This window comes from Rhinopithecus bieti, unplaced genomic scaffold, assembly GCF_001698545.2.
Source record: "Rhinopithecus bieti isolate Rb0 unplaced genomic scaffold, ASM169854v2 scaffold_9981, whole genome shotgun sequence".
Lineage (NCBI taxonomy): Eukaryota > Metazoa > Chordata > Mammalia > Primates > Cercopithecidae > Rhinopithecus > Rhinopithecus bieti.
In genome coordinates this window covers 3,835,011-3,852,116 of record NW_016806838.1, presented here as the reverse complement: position 1 = coordinate 3,852,116, position 17,106 = coordinate 3,835,011, and the positions used below count along the sequence as shown (strand labels likewise).

The window sequence follows — 17,106 nt, the reverse complement described above, 5'->3', positions numbered from 1 at the left end:
TGCATCTATACTTAATGTGAATTTCATTTAAATATCATAGGGAGGGACTGTAGGCTGATAAAGCGTTACTAAAATTGGTTTCAAGGCTACCATTTTCCAAGTGAGAAAACTGAGACTCAGAGAGTAAAATTAAGTTGGCCAAGATGGATAAATGTAGATGTAGGACAGTATTTCAGGTCAGATGAACACTTGAGTGACTTTATTCCCCCGCACATGCTCTCAGGGTATTTACTGCATGTCCCAGGCACCAGAGGGGCACAGATGTCTCACACTGGGCACAAATGTCTACCCTTCCCTCCAGCTTACTAGCTTGGGGGATAAAGCTCTCAGTCACAGCAGAGGCAAGAGTGTCAGGGTATCCCAGGCAATGAGATTTCAGTGCAAGTGTGTGGCCAAGGAAGGAGATGGCAAAGACAGGTCTCCTGGGGAGGCTGTGCAGGACTGAGCCGAGGAACAGAGCAGCTCATCAGAATGATGCTGAATCCCTGTTTGCAGCCACCAGGTGCCTCAGATCCCACACACCTGCTGTTTGTTAGGTCACTCTTAATCCCTCCCAGGCCTGGTGCTGCGTTTACTAAGTGGGCTCTGAGGCTTGGCTGTGCGGATGGTGGGGGAGATTCTGGGGAATGGGCCCCTGTTTCTGTAACTACTTCTGCGATTCATTGCAGCCAGTCCAGTGTTAGGTCTTGGTGACTGTTCAGTTGCATGCTTTCATTTCTGTACTTTTACAGATAGGATTGCCTGGGAGGAAGTGGTGATTGGCCAGGGTCACCCTGATTAGTGACTGTATCAAACCAGAACCCAGGTTTCCCTAACATATGTTCCTTTCATCTCATCGCTCCACCTCACTCCAGCTGCGTTTTTCATTCATTGCTACTTCCTAAGAGACTCCACAGCCATTTAAGGGTCACTAAGGGCAAGAGGCATGTACGGGGTACAACCCTTCCACCCCCAGAAGAAAACAGGCGGGGGCCAGGGGCTGATGGTGACCCCTGGCTGGGGAGCACCTTACGCCATGTGCCACGTTTCCGGCCTTTTTTTTTTTTTTTTTTTTTTTTTGAGTATGTTGCTCAGTCCGAACTCCTGGCCTCAAGGGATCCTCTTGCCCCATCCTCCCAAGCTGCTGGGATTACAGGCGCTGTGCCTGACTCAGCTGGCTGGCATTTTTGTCTCTCCATGCTTGGATACCACCACATGATGCCGGACCCAAGGCCTTACTCCTGCCGTTAGAGGTTAATCTGCCCCCTCCAGGGCCTCCTGGGAGTGGGACAGGCAAGTCTAAGTTTCGGTTTTCATCCGAGATCTAAGAGCTGGCCTGCTAAATTGTTTCTGCCCCAGTCCTTGGTGATCCTGTTCTGTTTCTCTAATCTGGATGTGGGAACCTCTCCAGATACTGATATTAAGTCCCAGGATAGGAAAACTCAGCAGGGTCCTTGGCTGTGCTCCCTCTTGCCCTGCTTAGGGCAAGGGCCGGGATGATTTTGGAGGGCTGCTGTTGGTGAACCTGGGGCCTTTTATAGACACTGGAAAGACAGAAGTGAAGCAGAATTTTGTGCTCTGCAGCTCACTGGGTCTTGGAGTCAGCTTGTCCATCTTCAGCGACCTCTGAACCCTTATGCTCTGGGCCCACCATCAGACAGTCTGGATTGCTTGCACTGAAACCGCATACGGTGTACTGGTAGTAGTCGGGGGAGACATTCTAAATCCTCAGAGTCACAAATACCCCAGCAACATTTTGTGTTTCTGCCAATGTGAGTGAAAGGGAGATGACTGGACTTACTGTTCACTCAAGTGACATTCCTGCAGTGATTGAGACTGTTCTTCAAAACATTACAAATGTGGCCAGGCGTGGTCGTGGCTCATACCTGTAATCCCAGCACTTTGGGAGGCTGAGACAGGAGGATCACTTCAGCCCAGGAGTTCACTACCAGCCTGGGCAACCTAGGGGGACCCCAATTCTGCAAAAGAAGTTTGAAAATTAGCTGGGCATGGTGGCACATGCCTGTGGCCCCAGCTGCTCAGGAGCTGAGGTGGGAGAATTGCTTGGGCCTGGGAGGTTGAGGCTGCAGTGAGCCGTGATTGCACCACTGCATTTCAGTGTGGGGTGACAGAGTGAGACCCTATTTCAAAAAGGAAAAAAATGGGCCACACACCTTTGGGGTGGCTCAAGAGCAGTCAAGGGTATCAGTCAGATCTTCAAGGTATGAGGTCTGCGGTACAGTGCACTGGGCCCTGGGGGAGGATTAGGTAAGCTATTCTGGGGTTGGGGAGGCATCCTGGGCCCTCTGGTTTGGCCTTCAGAGTTTCCAAGTGGTGGGGACGTGAGAGAAAGTTTGTCCTCTGTGGGTCAGGGAGCCCCGGGGCTGCTCTTCCCCGGGAGCACTTATGCTTCTCAGGTTGAGGGCTGCTTCTCCTGGCCTGCGGCCTGGCGCTGTCTCCCTGCACTGGGAAGCTGGCAGACATCTCCCTTGGGGGTCTATGTATGCCCTACAGGAGCCACCCACCTTGGCCTGGACTCTAGGGGCCATCTGGCATTCAGGATATCCCCTACAGGGACCTGGGCTGTGGAGCCAGGGACTGAGTCTTTTTTTTTTTTTGAGATGGATCTTGCTCTGTCACCCAGGCTGGAGTTCAGTGGCATGATCTCAGCTCATTGCAACCTCTGTCTCCCTGGTTCAAGCGATTCTCCTGCCTCAGCCTCCCAAGTAGCTGGGATTACAGGCATGCGCCACCATGCCCAGCTAATTTTTAGTAGAGATGAGGTTTCACCATGTTGGCCAGGCTGGTCTCGAACTCCTGACCTTGGGTGATCCACCTGCCTTGGCCTCCCAAAATGTTGGGATTACAGGCTAGAGCCATCGCAGCCGGCCAAAGGACTGAGTCTTTAGTGTGGTGCTGGTGTGGAAGAGTCAGACACGTGTATGGCTAGTTGACTTTGGATGTGGGAGATCCTGCAATTACTCACAGAGTCATGCTCCACCATGCAAAATCCCCATGCCTCTGTGGAGCACACTCCTGGAGGACTTCTGGGCTGGTAGCATCAAGCTCCTTGCTCAGCCAGAGTCTATCTCACCCTTGTCCTGAGACATGTGAAGGATGGCATTTTCTTTCACCATGTTGGCCAAGCTCAAACTCCTGATCTCGTGACCCGCCCTCCTTGGCCTCCCAAAATGCTGGGATTGCAGGCATGAGTCACCGCGCCCAGCCAGATGGCATTTTCTTTAATGAGAGAGAGAAGTTGATTGATAGAATCGAACAGTGATGTGTGGCAGATTCTGGAGCCTATATAGGTCCTGGGGGCGTTTTTCCTAAACCAGGAGTTCTAGCTCCTGAGAGATGGGTAGCTGAGTGGCCCAGATGGATCCTTGGATTGAAGCAGCCAAAATTACTTAAGAGTGGGAGTGCTTAGGAAAAACTTCCTGCTGCTCTCTGCTCTCTGTAACAATTGTGTTTACACATATGTATGTGTATACACACACACATATACACACATGGGCCGGCTGGGCCCAAGCCCAGAGAGCAACATGGAGGGTGGGCACCAGACCAGATGCTGGCGGGGGTGGGGGTGGAGGGCAGGCGCAGGAGACGCAGGCAAAGTGAGTGTCTGCATATAGATGGCTGTTAGGGAGCCAAGGAAATGGCTTGGAAAATGTCCTTACTGGGTGTTTGCAGCTCCAGCTTTGTTGGGGTCGGCGCCTGGTGTGGGCAGATGGCCCTGCCTGCCTGTCGTTGCTGAGGGCTTCTTGCCTGCTGAGCCCGGTGCAGCAGGCTCCTACCGGGGAAGCAGCACCCTCTGTGTTTTGTGCCATGTGTGGGCTTTGCGAATGTGAACCTGTTAGCCCTCACTCAGGCGGGATGGTGGGGCCCACTGTCCCCATTTCACGGCAAAGAAGAACCGTGCAGAGGCCACAGTAAGGTAGCGTCACTAGTGAGCAGCGGAGGCAGGGCTGTTTGTCAGCAGCAAAGCTGCACATGGAGCTGGCTGCCTCCGGGGTCACGTGGCCTGCATCTCCATGGGGGCTTGTGTGCAGTGGAGGGGGTTGCATGGCATAGCCTGGTGGCGAAAGAGGAGGTAGCCTTGGGAAGCCCAGGACCTTTCCCAGACCACAGTTCTGGGGGCATACTCGGGTCAAGGGGAGGGGACAGGAACGTGCTGGTGACTACATTACCTTGAGGCAGGTACCACCTCCATCCCGAAATGCCTGCCTTCTTCTCTGTCATTGCTATCCTCCATTTCTTGTTATCAGCAAAGCTTCTGACAAAGCAAAAGTAGAGTCCCTTGCGTCCCAGCTCCTTTCTTGGAGTCTGACCTTTCTGCCAGGGCTTCTTTGTCTGCTTACCCAAAACAAAACAGCGGACCAAAGCCGGGCACAGTGTGGCTCATGCCTGTAAGCCCAGCACTTTGGAGGCCGAGGTGGGAGGATCACTTGAGCCCTGTAGGTCAAGGCTGCAGTCAGCCGTGATTGCACCACTGTACACCAGCCTGGGCAACAGAGTGAGACCCTATCTCAAAAATAGCCCAACAACAAACAGCAGACCAACGTCCCCTCCTGCAAGCTGGGCAGATGGCCAGGCTGGGCACACCACAGACTGTCTTCTGAGCAAACATGGGTGCCACAGCACTGGGCTAACCTGAATAAGGAGCCTTATGGTTGAGGTGCTTATAGCAGGGGCCAGGGGCTTCGAGCAGGCCTGGGAGCTGCATTTTCTGCCTTTTGAAACATCCGCCGGGCGGGGTGACTCACACCTGTAATCCTAGCACTTTGGGAGCCGAGGTGGGCGGATCACCTGAGGTCGGGAGTTGGAGACCAGCCTGACCAACATGGAGAAACCCAGTCTCTACTAAAAATACAAAATTAGCTGGGCGTGGTGGCGCATGCCTGTAATCCCAGCTAGTCGGGAGGCTGAGGCAGGAGAATCGCTTGAACCCGGGAAGCAGAGGTTGCCATGAGCTGAGATCATACCATTGTACTGCAGCCTGGGCAACAAGAATGAAAACTCTGTCCCCCTCCACCCCCCCCCAAAAAAAAAGAAAAGAAAAAAGAAACATCTAAAGTCTGTCCCAGCCAAGCACTAACCAGGACCTGCTGTGAGCTGACGTCAGGACAGAGGCCCCCTCGGGGCTGGCTTTGATGTTTCCCAGGCCCAGTCGTTGGGGCGCAGGGGGCTCTGAGTGGCAGTCTGGGAATGCAGCATCTCTCACCACAGCTATGGAGCAGCCCAGTCCCAGCCCCAGGAGTGGGTGCTAGAGGCTGAGCTGGGGGTGGCCAAGGCTGAGCTGGGGTCTCTGAGTCACGCTGTCTCTTCTCCCAGCTTGGGTTTCTATGGTAGGTGGTCTGTGGTTCCTGCAAACCCAGGTCCCCTTCCCCTCTATCCCACCCACCACCTGCTTATTCCCTTTAGACTTCTCTGCTGTGGCGGCTCCTCCCCTGTCCAGGGTCTGGGAGTGGTCCTGGCACTTGGCAAATGGAGAGCTTTCTAATCTTCTTAGAAGTTGAGTCCTTGAGCAGGAAGGGTGATCATAAGAATATTAACAGTAGCTGCCATTTACTGAAGGTGAACCCTTTGCAAGGCACTTCATGTGTTTCCAGGTTTACAACTCATGACAGCCTTGTGAGAGAGGCAGAGGAAGCTGAGACACAGTCTGTGTTACTTATCGAAGGTGTCAGACACACTGAATGTAACAGGTCAGGATCTGAGCCCAGCCTATCTGATTCCAGCCCCTTAACTGCTACTGCATGTGGGTGAGACTCCTGGCTCCCCACCATGTCTGCAGGAACTGAGCGGGGAAGGTGGGGACTTGCCCACACTTCGAGGGCAGATGATCTCTCTTTGGTCTTTGACAAGCCTTCTGGAATTCTGAGTCAAAGGTCCTAGGATTTTGGGCAGGCCGCCGTGACTCACGTCTGTAATCCCAGCACTTTAGGAGGCCAAGGTGGGTGGATCACTTGCGGTCAGGAGTTCAAGACTAGCCTGGCCAACATGGTGAAACCCTGTCTCCACAAAAAATACAAAAATTAGCCAGGCGTGGTGACGCGTACCTGTAATCTCAGCTACTCGGGAGGCTAAGGCATGAAAATTGCTAAATCCAGGAGGTGGAGGTTGCAGTGAGCCAAAATTGCGCCACTGCAGTCCAGCCTGGGTAGCAGAGTAAGTAAGACTCCGTCTCAAAAAAAAAAAAAAAAAAAGTCCTAGGATTTTGGTGAGTCACATTTGCAGAGGCCCACTGGGGACTCAGTCTGATTCTGCTCATCTGCGTCATGAGAGGTGCTTCAGAAGTACTCTGTGCATCAGTTCTTGCCCCACGCTTCCTTTGAGGTCACTTCAGTTCAGGCAGTGCTTGCTGGGTGCCTTTGTGTGCCTGGCATTGTCTGCAAGAGGTGTGTCCACTTCACTACCTGGCAGTGGGGAATGTGACTCCTCATTGTAGGATCAGATGCTTCGAGGGTTGTTTCTGAGTCTCTGGGCGGAGCTGGGAAGAGCACAGAGTTGGCTGCTCTGAGCTGCTTCCAGCTCCATGACTGGGTTTTGTGTCAGGAGATGCGGGCTGGCACCTATGAGCTCGTTGGGAGATGGACCAACACCAGGGGCAGCCCCTCATCTGGACCCAGGATGGGGGATCCTAGAATTGTCTTGACACTGACTTTATGAGAAGACTGATTCTCATCCCGTAAAGAACAGAACCCCATCTCCGGGGACTTGGATTAGTTTCCAGTGGTTTGGGAAGGGATGGAAAAGACCCCGTTAGTACCTTTCTGTACTTCCCCAGCCAGTTTGGCTCAAGGCAGAGCCTGCTGCTTCGTGTAGCAGTTCCAGGTGGCCCGTTTCTTCTTCTGGGGGGTGGGATCGGGGAGTCCTCTTCTGTGATCAAGGCCCGGTGGCTCCAGGCCTCTGCAAGGCGCCCACGCGGGCTAAGAACAAAGCCCAGTGTGTTGCTCCTGCCGCCGCCGTAACCATGCCACCCACCTGCCTGGCTCTGCCCTCCGCCTCCCTAAACCCATCTGCCATGCAGTGTAGGCTTCTTCCTCTTTCCTTTGTTCCCACTGACTGCGGTTCCACCTTTGGTTGCAGGGACCCCGTGGCCAGAGCTGAACTATAATAGTACAGGAAGGGGAATGGCTTCAAGTGGAACTCTGGAACCACAGAGAAGCTGACCTTGGCCACAGATGGATTCTTAGGGATAAAGAACAAGACATGGGGCCGGGCGCGGTGGCTCACACCTGTAATCCCAGCCCTTTGGGAGGCCAAGGCGGGCGGATCACGAGGTCAGGAGATTGAGACCGTCCTGGCTAACACGGTGAAACCCTGTCCCTACTAAAAATAAAAAATTAGCCGGGCGTGGTGGCGGGTGCCTGTAGTCCCAGCTACTCGGGAGGCTGAGGCAGGAGAATGGCGTGAACCCGGGAGGCGAAGCTTGCAGTGAGCCAAGATCTCGCCACTGCACTCCAACCTGGCTGACAGAGCGAGACTCAGTCTCAAAAAAAAAAAAAAAAAAAAAAAAACAGGACACAGGATGGCTTGTCTTTGGCAGCAGCCCAGGTTTCTAGAGAATACTGGCTTCTCCAGTGATGGGGTAGGTTTTTTCAAAGAAGCGTCTGGGGAACGTTGGGCTGCAGAGCATTTGTGGGTGAGATTCAAAGCATCCCGTCTGGCCACCTCTGATGTTGGCACCATCAAGGGGCGTGAATGAAGCCATCTTTCCAGGATGCTGTTTGGATCATGATTTAACTTTACTAAACCTCCTGATTCTGGATTAGGGGAAAGTGACCTGCAATGTCCCCTGGCTCCTCAGCCTGGCATCAAAACCTTCTGTGTTCTGACCCTGCAGGCCCAGTCTCTCTTTTGCTGGGAAGCCTCCCTGTGCAGCCAGCCCTCAGGGATCCCTTCTTCCTTCGTGCTCCAGAGTAACTACTGCCTGCCCACCCCATTCATTTGGCATTTATGTGACTGTAACTGTGTTCTGTGTGCCCCTCTAGTCTTGAGACCTTTTGAGGAGAGGCTACTGTGGCTCACGCCTGTAATCCTAGCACTTTGGGAAGCTGAGGTGGGCAGATCACCTGAGGTCAGGGGTTCAAGACCAGCCTGGCCAACATGGTGAAACCCTGTCTTTACTAAAAATACAAAAATTAGCCAGGTATGGTGGCTCATGCCTGTAATCCCAGCTACCCGGGAGACTGAGGCAGAAGAATCACTTGAACCCAGGAGGTGGAGGTTGCAGTGAGCTGAGATCGCCCTACCACATTCCAGCCTGGGTGACGAGTGAAAAAAGAAAAAGAAATCTCAAAAGAAAAGAAAATTTTCAGGGGACTCTTGCAATTGTGGCATCATGATCTTTCACACCTGGACTTATTGGATGCCTCCTGTGTACACAGCCCCTTTCCTCCTATGCACAGGGTGGCCTGTGTTAGGACAGAGGCTAGCTCCCCCTGACCCTGCCTCTCCTCTGTCCCCATCTACAGGTACCCAGGCAGCCATCGTCTTCATCAAGCAGCCGTCCTCCCAGGATGCACTGCAGGGGCGCCGGGCACTGCTTCGCTGTGAGGTCGAGGCTCCGGGCCTGGTACATGTGTACTGGCTGCTCGATGGGGCGCCTGTCCAGGACACGGAACGGCGTTTCACCCAGGGCAGTAGCCTGAGCTTTGCAGCTGTGGACCGGCTGCAGGACTCTGGCACCTTCCAGTGTGTGGCTCGGGATGATGTCACTGGAGAAGAAGCCCGCAGTGCCAATGCCTCCTTCAACATCAAATGTGAGAGCCAGGGGGGCTGTGCCCAGTCCCCTTGTCAGACCCTCAACGACTGAGGCCTGGAGGACCCCTCTCTTGCTTCAGCTTCTCCCATTTCCAGTTAAATGGGGCAGGCAGAATGCATTTATCATCAGCCCTTTTTGCTCATGTGGATAAGAGGAAATTAAAAGTTACATTTTTCCAAAAATTTTTTCCTTCAAGTCTGGGGCTCATTTATCTGTTGCATGCTTGTGCAAATGGAAAGGGTGGCTGAGCCCTTGGCCAAGTGTCAGACTTCACCTGCCAGGGACCAGGCAGGCACTTAGTATCTGGTACCTGTAGCCCCAGCCTCAGCCTCCAGCGCTTCCTTGTGTCTGTTGGCACAGAGCCTCGAGGTTCCATGGCTTCCTGCTTGTCCTCCTTGCCCTCTGCCTTCCCACCCTTGCCCTGCTCTGCCCCTCACTGCAACCATGGCCTCTGCTACAGGGATTGAGGCAGGTCCTGTGGTCCTGAAGCATCCAGCCTCAGAAGCTGAGATCCAGCCACAGACCCAGGTCACACTTCGTTGTCACATTGATGGGCACCCTCGGTAAGGAGTCAAGGAAGTGGGGATGGGAGAGGGTTATTCCGGACAGGGATGTCTCCCCAAATCCTGGACTCTATGCAGATGTTACCTCGCTCCATTCTGTGACCACTCCTTCCATCACCACAGTGTTCTTCACCCCGCCTCCCCCAAGATATTGCCCTACACCGGCCCCTGGTGACCTGAAGAGTGGGCCACATTGTGTGTAGAGCTGAGAGATCTAATCTCAACTTGATTCTGTCCCTGAATCAGAATTACTGTGTGCCCTTATGCAAGTCCCTTCCCCTCCCCAGTGCCTATTTCTCCATGTATAAACTGAAAGGTCTAGCGCTGACTCTCTGATTCTGTATCCTCTCCACTGGCCAGTGAGTACCCCTGCCCCCCACTGCTGACTGTGTCTGCCCTGCAGGCCCACCTACCAGTGGTTCCGAGATGGGACTCCCCTTTCTGATGGTCAGAGCAACAACACAGTCAGCAGCAAGGAGCGGAACCTGATGCTCTGGCCAGCTGGTCCTGAGCATAGTGGGCTCTATTCCTGCTGCGCCCACAATGCTTTTGGCCAGGCCTGCAGCAGCCAGAACTTCACCTTGAGCATTGCTGGTGAGCCTAGGTTGGGGGCGGAAGGGATGAGGTAAGTACAGGAGGGCCTCACCACCCAGCCTGCCTGCTCCCCCATCTTTCCCTCTCCAGATGAAAGCTTTGCCAGGGTGGTGCTGGCACCCCAGGACGTGATAGTAGCAAGGAATGAGGAGGCCATGTTCCATTGCCAGTTTTCAGCCCAGCCACCCCCGAGCCTGCAGTGGCTCTTTGAGGATGAGACTCCCATCACTAACCGCAGTCGGTAAGGCATCTGGCCGGGAGCATTCCAGTATCATGTACCACACACATGCGTTCTCTAGAAGGGGGTGCAGTTCGTATCACAGACATCACAGATTTGTACATGTATTATTTCAAATTTCCAACAGACACAGTTGAATGTTTTGCTTTTATAAGATGAGTCTAACACAGGGAAGAGTCTCTGGGAAGAGCTGTTTTCCAGTTTGCACAAAGGCCCTCTGAGCTAGTGGTGGTTCTACTTCTCTCTCCCCACTGCCCACATGGGTCGTCTGGGATGGAAGGGTAGAGACCCCAGGGATGAGAGAGACACAAGAGACCTGGTAGTCAGGTGGTCACAGTCTAGATAGCATGATCCAGTATGACAAAGACATCACACACACACACACACACACACACACACACGCTTTTTGGAGGAAGCAAACACCTCTAGAAGGTTCCAGCCCCACTGCAGGGACTTCTGTTCTTGCCTGGACCCTAGGAGAGCATAGAACACCTTTGTAGTATCAGACATGACCATGGTCCTTGGGGATGTGGCTTCCTAGGCTAGGGACTTGGATGCCACTTGGCTTCAACCCTGAGGACATCATCAGTAGCCTGCCTGGTATGGCTGAGGGGTATCTGACTCTGGAGCTGGGTGCCCTATCAGCGTGGCCCTGCAGGATGGTGGCTCCCCTGTCTTGACAGTTGCACATGGTGGTTACTCTGTGTATTAGACCATTTTAATGCTGCTGATAAAGACATACCCAAGACTGGGCAATTTACAAAAGAAAGAGGTTTAATTGGACTTGTAGTTCCACATGGCTGGGCAAGCCTCACAATCTTGGCAGAAGGCAAGGAAGACCAAGTCATGTCTTACATGGATGGCAGCAGGCAAAGGAGAGAGAGCTTGTGCAGGGGAACGCCTCTTTTTAAAACCATCAGATCTCGTGAGACTTAACTCACTATCATGAGAACAGCACGGGAAAGACTTACCCCCATGATTCAATTACCTCCCACTGGGTCCCTCCCACAACACGTGGGAATTATGGGAGCTACAATTTAAGATGAGATTTGAGTGGGGACACAGCCAAACCATATCACTCTGTCTCTCACCTGCATTGTCATTTGCCTCATCGCTTCCCGAGCTGATCTCTTGTAGTTGGAACACACACCTGCACGTACACCTGAGCAAGTGTATGCAGGCACACACACCAGTGTGGAGTGTCAACTTCCTTCTCTCTGCCCTGTTCCTGGTCGATTCCTTACTACATTTCCAACTTTTGCAGGAAAGGGGTTCTCTTGCATTCCTTTCCAGAAGTAGGCCTATTGGCCACTTTCTCCAAATTGCACTCTCCCCTCTGCAGCCCCCCACACCTTCGCAGAGCCACAGTATTTGCCAACGGGTCTCTGCTGCTGACCCAGGTCCGGCCACGCAATGCAGGAGTCTACCGCTGCATCGGCCAGGGGCAGAGGGGCCCACCTGTCATCCTGGAGGCCACACTTCATCTAGCAGGTGAGTCTCTGGGTCTGGGGTGTTGACGTGGGGACTGCCTTTAACATTTTGGCACATAGAGATTTAGGCTCCTGTTTTACTCAGCAGCTTGGAGGGCAGAGGAAGAAGCGGATGCTGGGGGTAGGAGGAGGATATGCAGAGGGCTTCAGGGGAGGGTTTGTGCTGGAAAAGGGCCTAGGCTTGCTGTGGGAGAACATCATGTACCCTGAGACCCACAGTAATCGGGCCATTCCTCCCACTTATATCCTTGCAGAGATTGAAGACATGCCTCTATTTGAGCCACGGGTGTTTACAGCGGGCAGCGAGGAGCGTGTTACCTGCCTTCCCCCCAAGGGTCTGCCAGAGCCCAGTGTGTGGTGGGAGCATGCAGGAGTCCGACTGCCCACGCATGGCAGGGTCTACCAGAAGGGCCACGAACTGGTGTTGGCCAGTATTGCTGAAAGTGATGCTGGTGTCTACACCTGCCACGCGGCCAACCTGGCTGGTCAGCGGAGACAGGATGTCAACATCACTGTGGCCAGTGAGCACCTTTGCTCTGAAGGTCAAGGAGAGGTGGAGGGGAACGCAGGTCTGGGTGTGATGGACAAAGGCTTCCCTGGTGCTCACCTGAGGCCCTCTCGGTTCTGGGCCCTGCAGGCTTGGAAATCAGTTCACTACTGGGAGTCGGAGTAGACAGTAGAGAGCCAGGCACAGGGGTTAGGGTGGGTGCTCCGGAGGAAATAGTGACAGTCCTCACAGAAAAATGGTCCTCTAGGTGCAGAGGAAAGAGCAATGGACTAGGAGTCTAGAGACCTGGGTCCCACTATGCTCCCAACGCACAGAGTGATGATGGTAGCAAATCACCCACCTTACTGGGGTTCAGTCTCCTCATCCATAAAATGGAGCCAGTAATCTACCTACCCTGCAAGGTGGTTGAAAAGGCCAAATGAAGTAGATGAAAATGATTTTTCTTTTTCTTTTTTGGGAGGTAATGTTGGACAAAATTATAGGTGATTTTAAATTTGTTTTAGTTTGTTATGCTTTCCAAATTTCTCTACTAAACATATTACTTATGGAAAAAAGGGGGAGAAAAGCAAGAAATATGAATGAAAGTACACACGATAAACCCTTTATATCCGGCTGGGCGTGGTGGCTTATGCTTGTAATCCCAGCACTTTGGGAGGCCGAGGCAGGCGGATCACAAGGTCGGGAGTTTGAGACCAGCCTGACCAACATGGTGAAACCCCATCTCTACTAAAAATACAAAAATTAGCCGGGCGTAGTGGTGCGTGCCTGTAATCCCAGCTACTCAGGAGGCTGAGGGAGGAGAATCGCTTGGACCCAGAAGGCAGAGGTTGCAGTGAGCCAAGATCGCGCCACTGCACTCCAGCCTGGGCGACAGAGTGAGATTCCATCTCAAAACAAAACAAACAAAAAAAACCCTTATATCCTTGCTACAGGCATAGGGATTTGTTTACTTATTTATTTATGCCATGCGTTGTTCCAAACCTTTTGTGGTAGTTTAAAAGGATAACAAAATAAAAATTACAGTATTCACACAGAGACACACACACATACAAACTATTTCGCAATCTGCTTCTTCCACTTATCTTTATATTACTATTATCTTTCTGAGTGGGTAACTTTGCAAAAAGATTTGAATATGAAAGTGGCTTTGTAAATGTGAAGTTGTGATGCTAGTGTTCCCATTAGGATACTGAAATCTTAGAAGACATGCACCCACACTCAGGCAGTGATTTGGGTGGGAATCACAGCACACGTGTTAACAGGTGCTCAGGACACTCACAGCGCAGGTGCAAAGGCAAGACGCACAGTCAAACCTTCCTCCAGCTGAGGTCTGAGAATCACCTGCTTTCATTAGGCATACTTTTTCTTTTTTTTGTCTTTTCTTATTTGAGAGGGAGTCTCGCTCTGTCCCCCTGGCTGGAGTGTAGTGGTGCGATCTCGGCTCACTGCAACCTCCGCCTCCCAGGTTCAAGCGATTCTCATGCCTCAGCCTCCCAAGTAGCTGGGTTTAAAGGTGTGTGCCACCATACCCGGCTAATTTTTGTATTTTTAGTAGAGGCAGGGTTTTACCCTGTTGGCCAGGCTGGTCTCAAACTCCTGACCTCAAGTGATCCACCTGCCTTGGCCTCCCAAAGTGCTGGGATTACAGGCGTGAGCTGCTGCGCCTGGCCTCATTAGGAATACTTTTTAAAACGCAGGCCAGGTGCAGTGGTTCACACTTATAATCCCAGGCTTTGGGAGGCTGAGATGGGAAGATCTCTTGGGCCCAGAAGTTTGAGACCAGGCTGGACAAGATAGTGAGACCTTGTGTCTACAGAAATTTAAAAACTTAGCTAGGTATGATGGTACACACCTATAGTCCCAACTATTTGGGAGGCTGAGGCTGGAGGATAAGCTCGGGAGTTGGAGATTCCAGTGAGCTCTGATCACAGTACTGTACTGGAGCCTGGATGACAGCAAGACTGTCTCCAAAAAAATGTCTAGGACATTGCTGGAGCCTTGAAAAAAAAGAAAAACATGCAGAATTCAGGACCCCACTCCACAGCTCCCAACCCAGACTCTAGGGGTGGGACCCAGGCAGGTGTGTATTTAACAAGTGCTCTGGGTGGTACTTCATGTGTGCTCAAGTTTGGGAACTACTGGCTTTAATCAGTCATTCCACAGATGCTAACTGAAGCTGACACTGACTGAGCCACGCCAGTGTCCCTTGCTATGTTCTGAGAAGGAGGCCTGTGGCATTTGAGAGTGTGTGATGCAAACAGGGCCAGATCAGGTGCTGGGTGTTAGAGGGTAGATCCCAGAGGATGGAGAACTCTGGGAATGCAGTCAGTCAATAGAGATTTGTCAAGCACCTTCCTTGTGCTAGATCTGTTCCCAGTACTGGATGCAACTGTGAACAAAGCAGGCAGAAGCCCCTCTCCTTGTGGAGTTCATATTCTAGTAGGGGTGACAAAGCCAGTAAGAAAAACTATCAAATGAACAAATATAATTTTAGGTGCCAGCAGACCAAGGGAGAAAAATAAAATAGGGCAAGTGATAGAGAAAGGGCAGGGCCAGAGGGAGTTTAGGGAAGACTTCTGTAAAAGGTGCATTTGAGCTGGTATTTAAATGAAGAAGGGAGCCAGCCATGTGATAGGCCCTGAGATGGAGATGGCCTTGTATGTTGGAGGAACAGTTGTCGCCTGTGTGGCTTGAGTTGAATAAACGATGGTGAGAGGGGTTGAAGTTGCCTGAGAGGTGGAAACCGGATTACCTAGGTCTTGTAAAAACCTAGTAAGGACTTTGGCTTCGGCATCAGTTATCCATTGCTACACAGCAAACCACTTCAAACTGTGGTGGCACTTTGGGAGGCCAAGGCAGGTGGGTTACTTGAGGTCAGGAGTTTGAGACCAGCCTGGCCAACATGGTGAAACCCCCGTCTCTACTAAAAATACAAAAATGGTTGAGCGCAGTGGCTCACGCCTTGTATTCCCAGCACTTTGGGAGGCCAGGGCGGGTGGATCACAAGGTCAGGAATTTCAGACCAGCCTGAGCAACATGCTGAAACCCCATCTCTACTAAAAATACAAAAATTAGCCGGACGTGGTGGAGGCGGAGGTTGCAGTGAGCCGAGATCGCACCACTGTGCTCCAGCCTGGGCGACAGAGTGAGACTCTGTCTAAAAATAAAATAAGAAATAAAAAACCCCACAAAAATTAGCCAGGCATGGTGGCACATGCCTGTAATCCCAGCTACTTGGGAGACTGAGGCAGGAGAATCGCTTGAACCCAGGCGATGGAGGTTGCAGTGAGCCGAGATTGCACCACTGCACTCCAGCCTGGGCGACAGAGCAAGACTCTGTCTCAAACAAAACCAAAACCGTAGTGACTTGAAACAACGAACAACAGCCATTGATATGCTTATGATTCTCTGGACAGGTTCAGGTGGGCCTGCTCGTCCACCTGGTGTGCTATCAGGTGTACGCATGTTTGTGGTGAGCTGGCTGGTCCCTGGTGGCCTCACTCACCTGTCTGGCAGTTGACCGGGGGTATTGACCAGGGTGCCTTAGTTCTCCTCACATGGCATCTCCCGTAGGCTAGCCCAGGCTTCCTCACCTGGTGACTGGGTTCCGAGAGGGCAAAAGTGGAAGCTGCAACACTACCACTGTGTTCTGTTGGACAAGGGGAGTCACAGGTCACCCAGATTCCAGGGACTAGAAAAATATACTGTGACCTAGTGCAGTGGTTCACGCTGCAATCCCAGTACTTTAGGAGGTGAAGATGGAAGGATTGCTTGAGCCTAGGAGTTTGAGACCAGCCTGGGCAACATGGACAGACCCCTACTAAAAAAAAAAAAAATTGGCTGGGCATGGTGGTACGTGCCAGTGGTCCTAGCCACTTGGGAGACTGAGGTGAGGGTTGCTTGAACCTGGGAGGCTGAGGCCACAGTGAGCCATAATGGCATGACCGCACGCCAGCCTGGGTAACAGGTGAGACCCTGTCTCACACACACACAAATAAATAAACTCCACCTCTTGATGGGAAAGTGTCAACATCACATTGCAAAGAGATGAAAGGGATGGGAGAATTGTTTATAACTATCATTGCAAACAGCCTACCACACCACATTGGATGGGAAGACCTTGCAGGGTTTTGAGTGGAAGACTGATTTTTCAGAAGATCACTCTGGCTGTTTTGAGATTCGGATGTTAGGACCGAGAGTATAAACAAGGAGACCCATTAGTAGATGACTGTAATAGTCTAGGGGAGATACTGAAAGGAGCTTGAACAGAGGCAGTAGCGGTGGGGGTGAGGTGGTCAAATTCAGGATATATTTAGGAGCCCCAGTAGATAGGGTTTGTGTAGAATGAGTGTGATGGGGATGGGGTATAGAGAGAAGACAAGGCTAGCTTTTTGGCTTTCTTAATTGACTGGATAGTTCTATTGACTGAGATAGGGAAAATGAGTGAGCAGGTTTTGGGGGAAGTCAGGTGCTCCCTTTAGCACACGTAAAGTTTGAGATGCCTGTTGGATATCCAGTTGGAAATGCCAGTAGGCAATTGGATTTACAGGAATCAGGATGTAGTTTTGGGAACCAACCATTCATACTGTATTGAAGGTTGTGGACTGGATGAGTGAATGTGACTAAAACAGAACAGATTTCTGAGGACTGCACCTTGGCATTTTATGGTATAATAAGAAGAACAAGGGGCCGGGCGCGGTGGCTCACGCCTGTAATCCCAGCACTTTGGGAGGCCGAGATGGGTGGATCGCGAGGTCAGGAGACCGAGACCATCCTGGCTAACATGGTGAAACCCCGTCTATAAAAATACAAAAAATTAGCCGGGTGTGGTGGTAGGCTCCTGTAGTCCCAGCTACTTGGGAGGCTGAGGCAGCAGAATGGCGTGAACCCGGGAGGCGGAGTTTGCAGTGAGCCAAGATCGTGCCACTGCACTCCTGCCTGGGTGACAGAGCAAGACTGTCTCA

The 17,106-nt window shown here is 52.0% G+C and overlaps 1 protein-coding gene across 3 annotated transcripts in view; it reads left to right on the top strand.

The window, feature by feature from the left end:
• PTK7 (protein tyrosine kinase 7 (inactive)) overlaps positions 1-17,106 on the top strand; it is an 84,947-nt gene that overhangs the window by 42,570 nt on the left and 25,271 nt on the right. For all 3 annotated transcript variants that reach the window (XR_001886740.1, XM_017878187.1, XM_017878188.1), the window contains exons 2-7: positions 8,460-8,747; positions 9,210-9,312; positions 9,716-9,906; positions 9,997-10,147; positions 11,487-11,635; positions 11,889-12,155. Coding sequence is in view for 2 of the 3 variants with exons in the window: in XM_017878187.1 (XP_017733676.1) it covers positions 8,460-8,747; positions 9,210-9,312; positions 9,716-9,906; positions 9,997-10,147; positions 11,487-11,635; positions 11,889-12,155 (1,149 nt within the window). In the remaining variant the exon portion in view is untranslated. The remainder of the gene's footprint in view (positions 1-8,459; positions 8,748-9,209; positions 9,313-9,715; positions 9,907-9,996; positions 10,148-11,486; positions 11,636-11,888; positions 12,156-17,106) is intronic.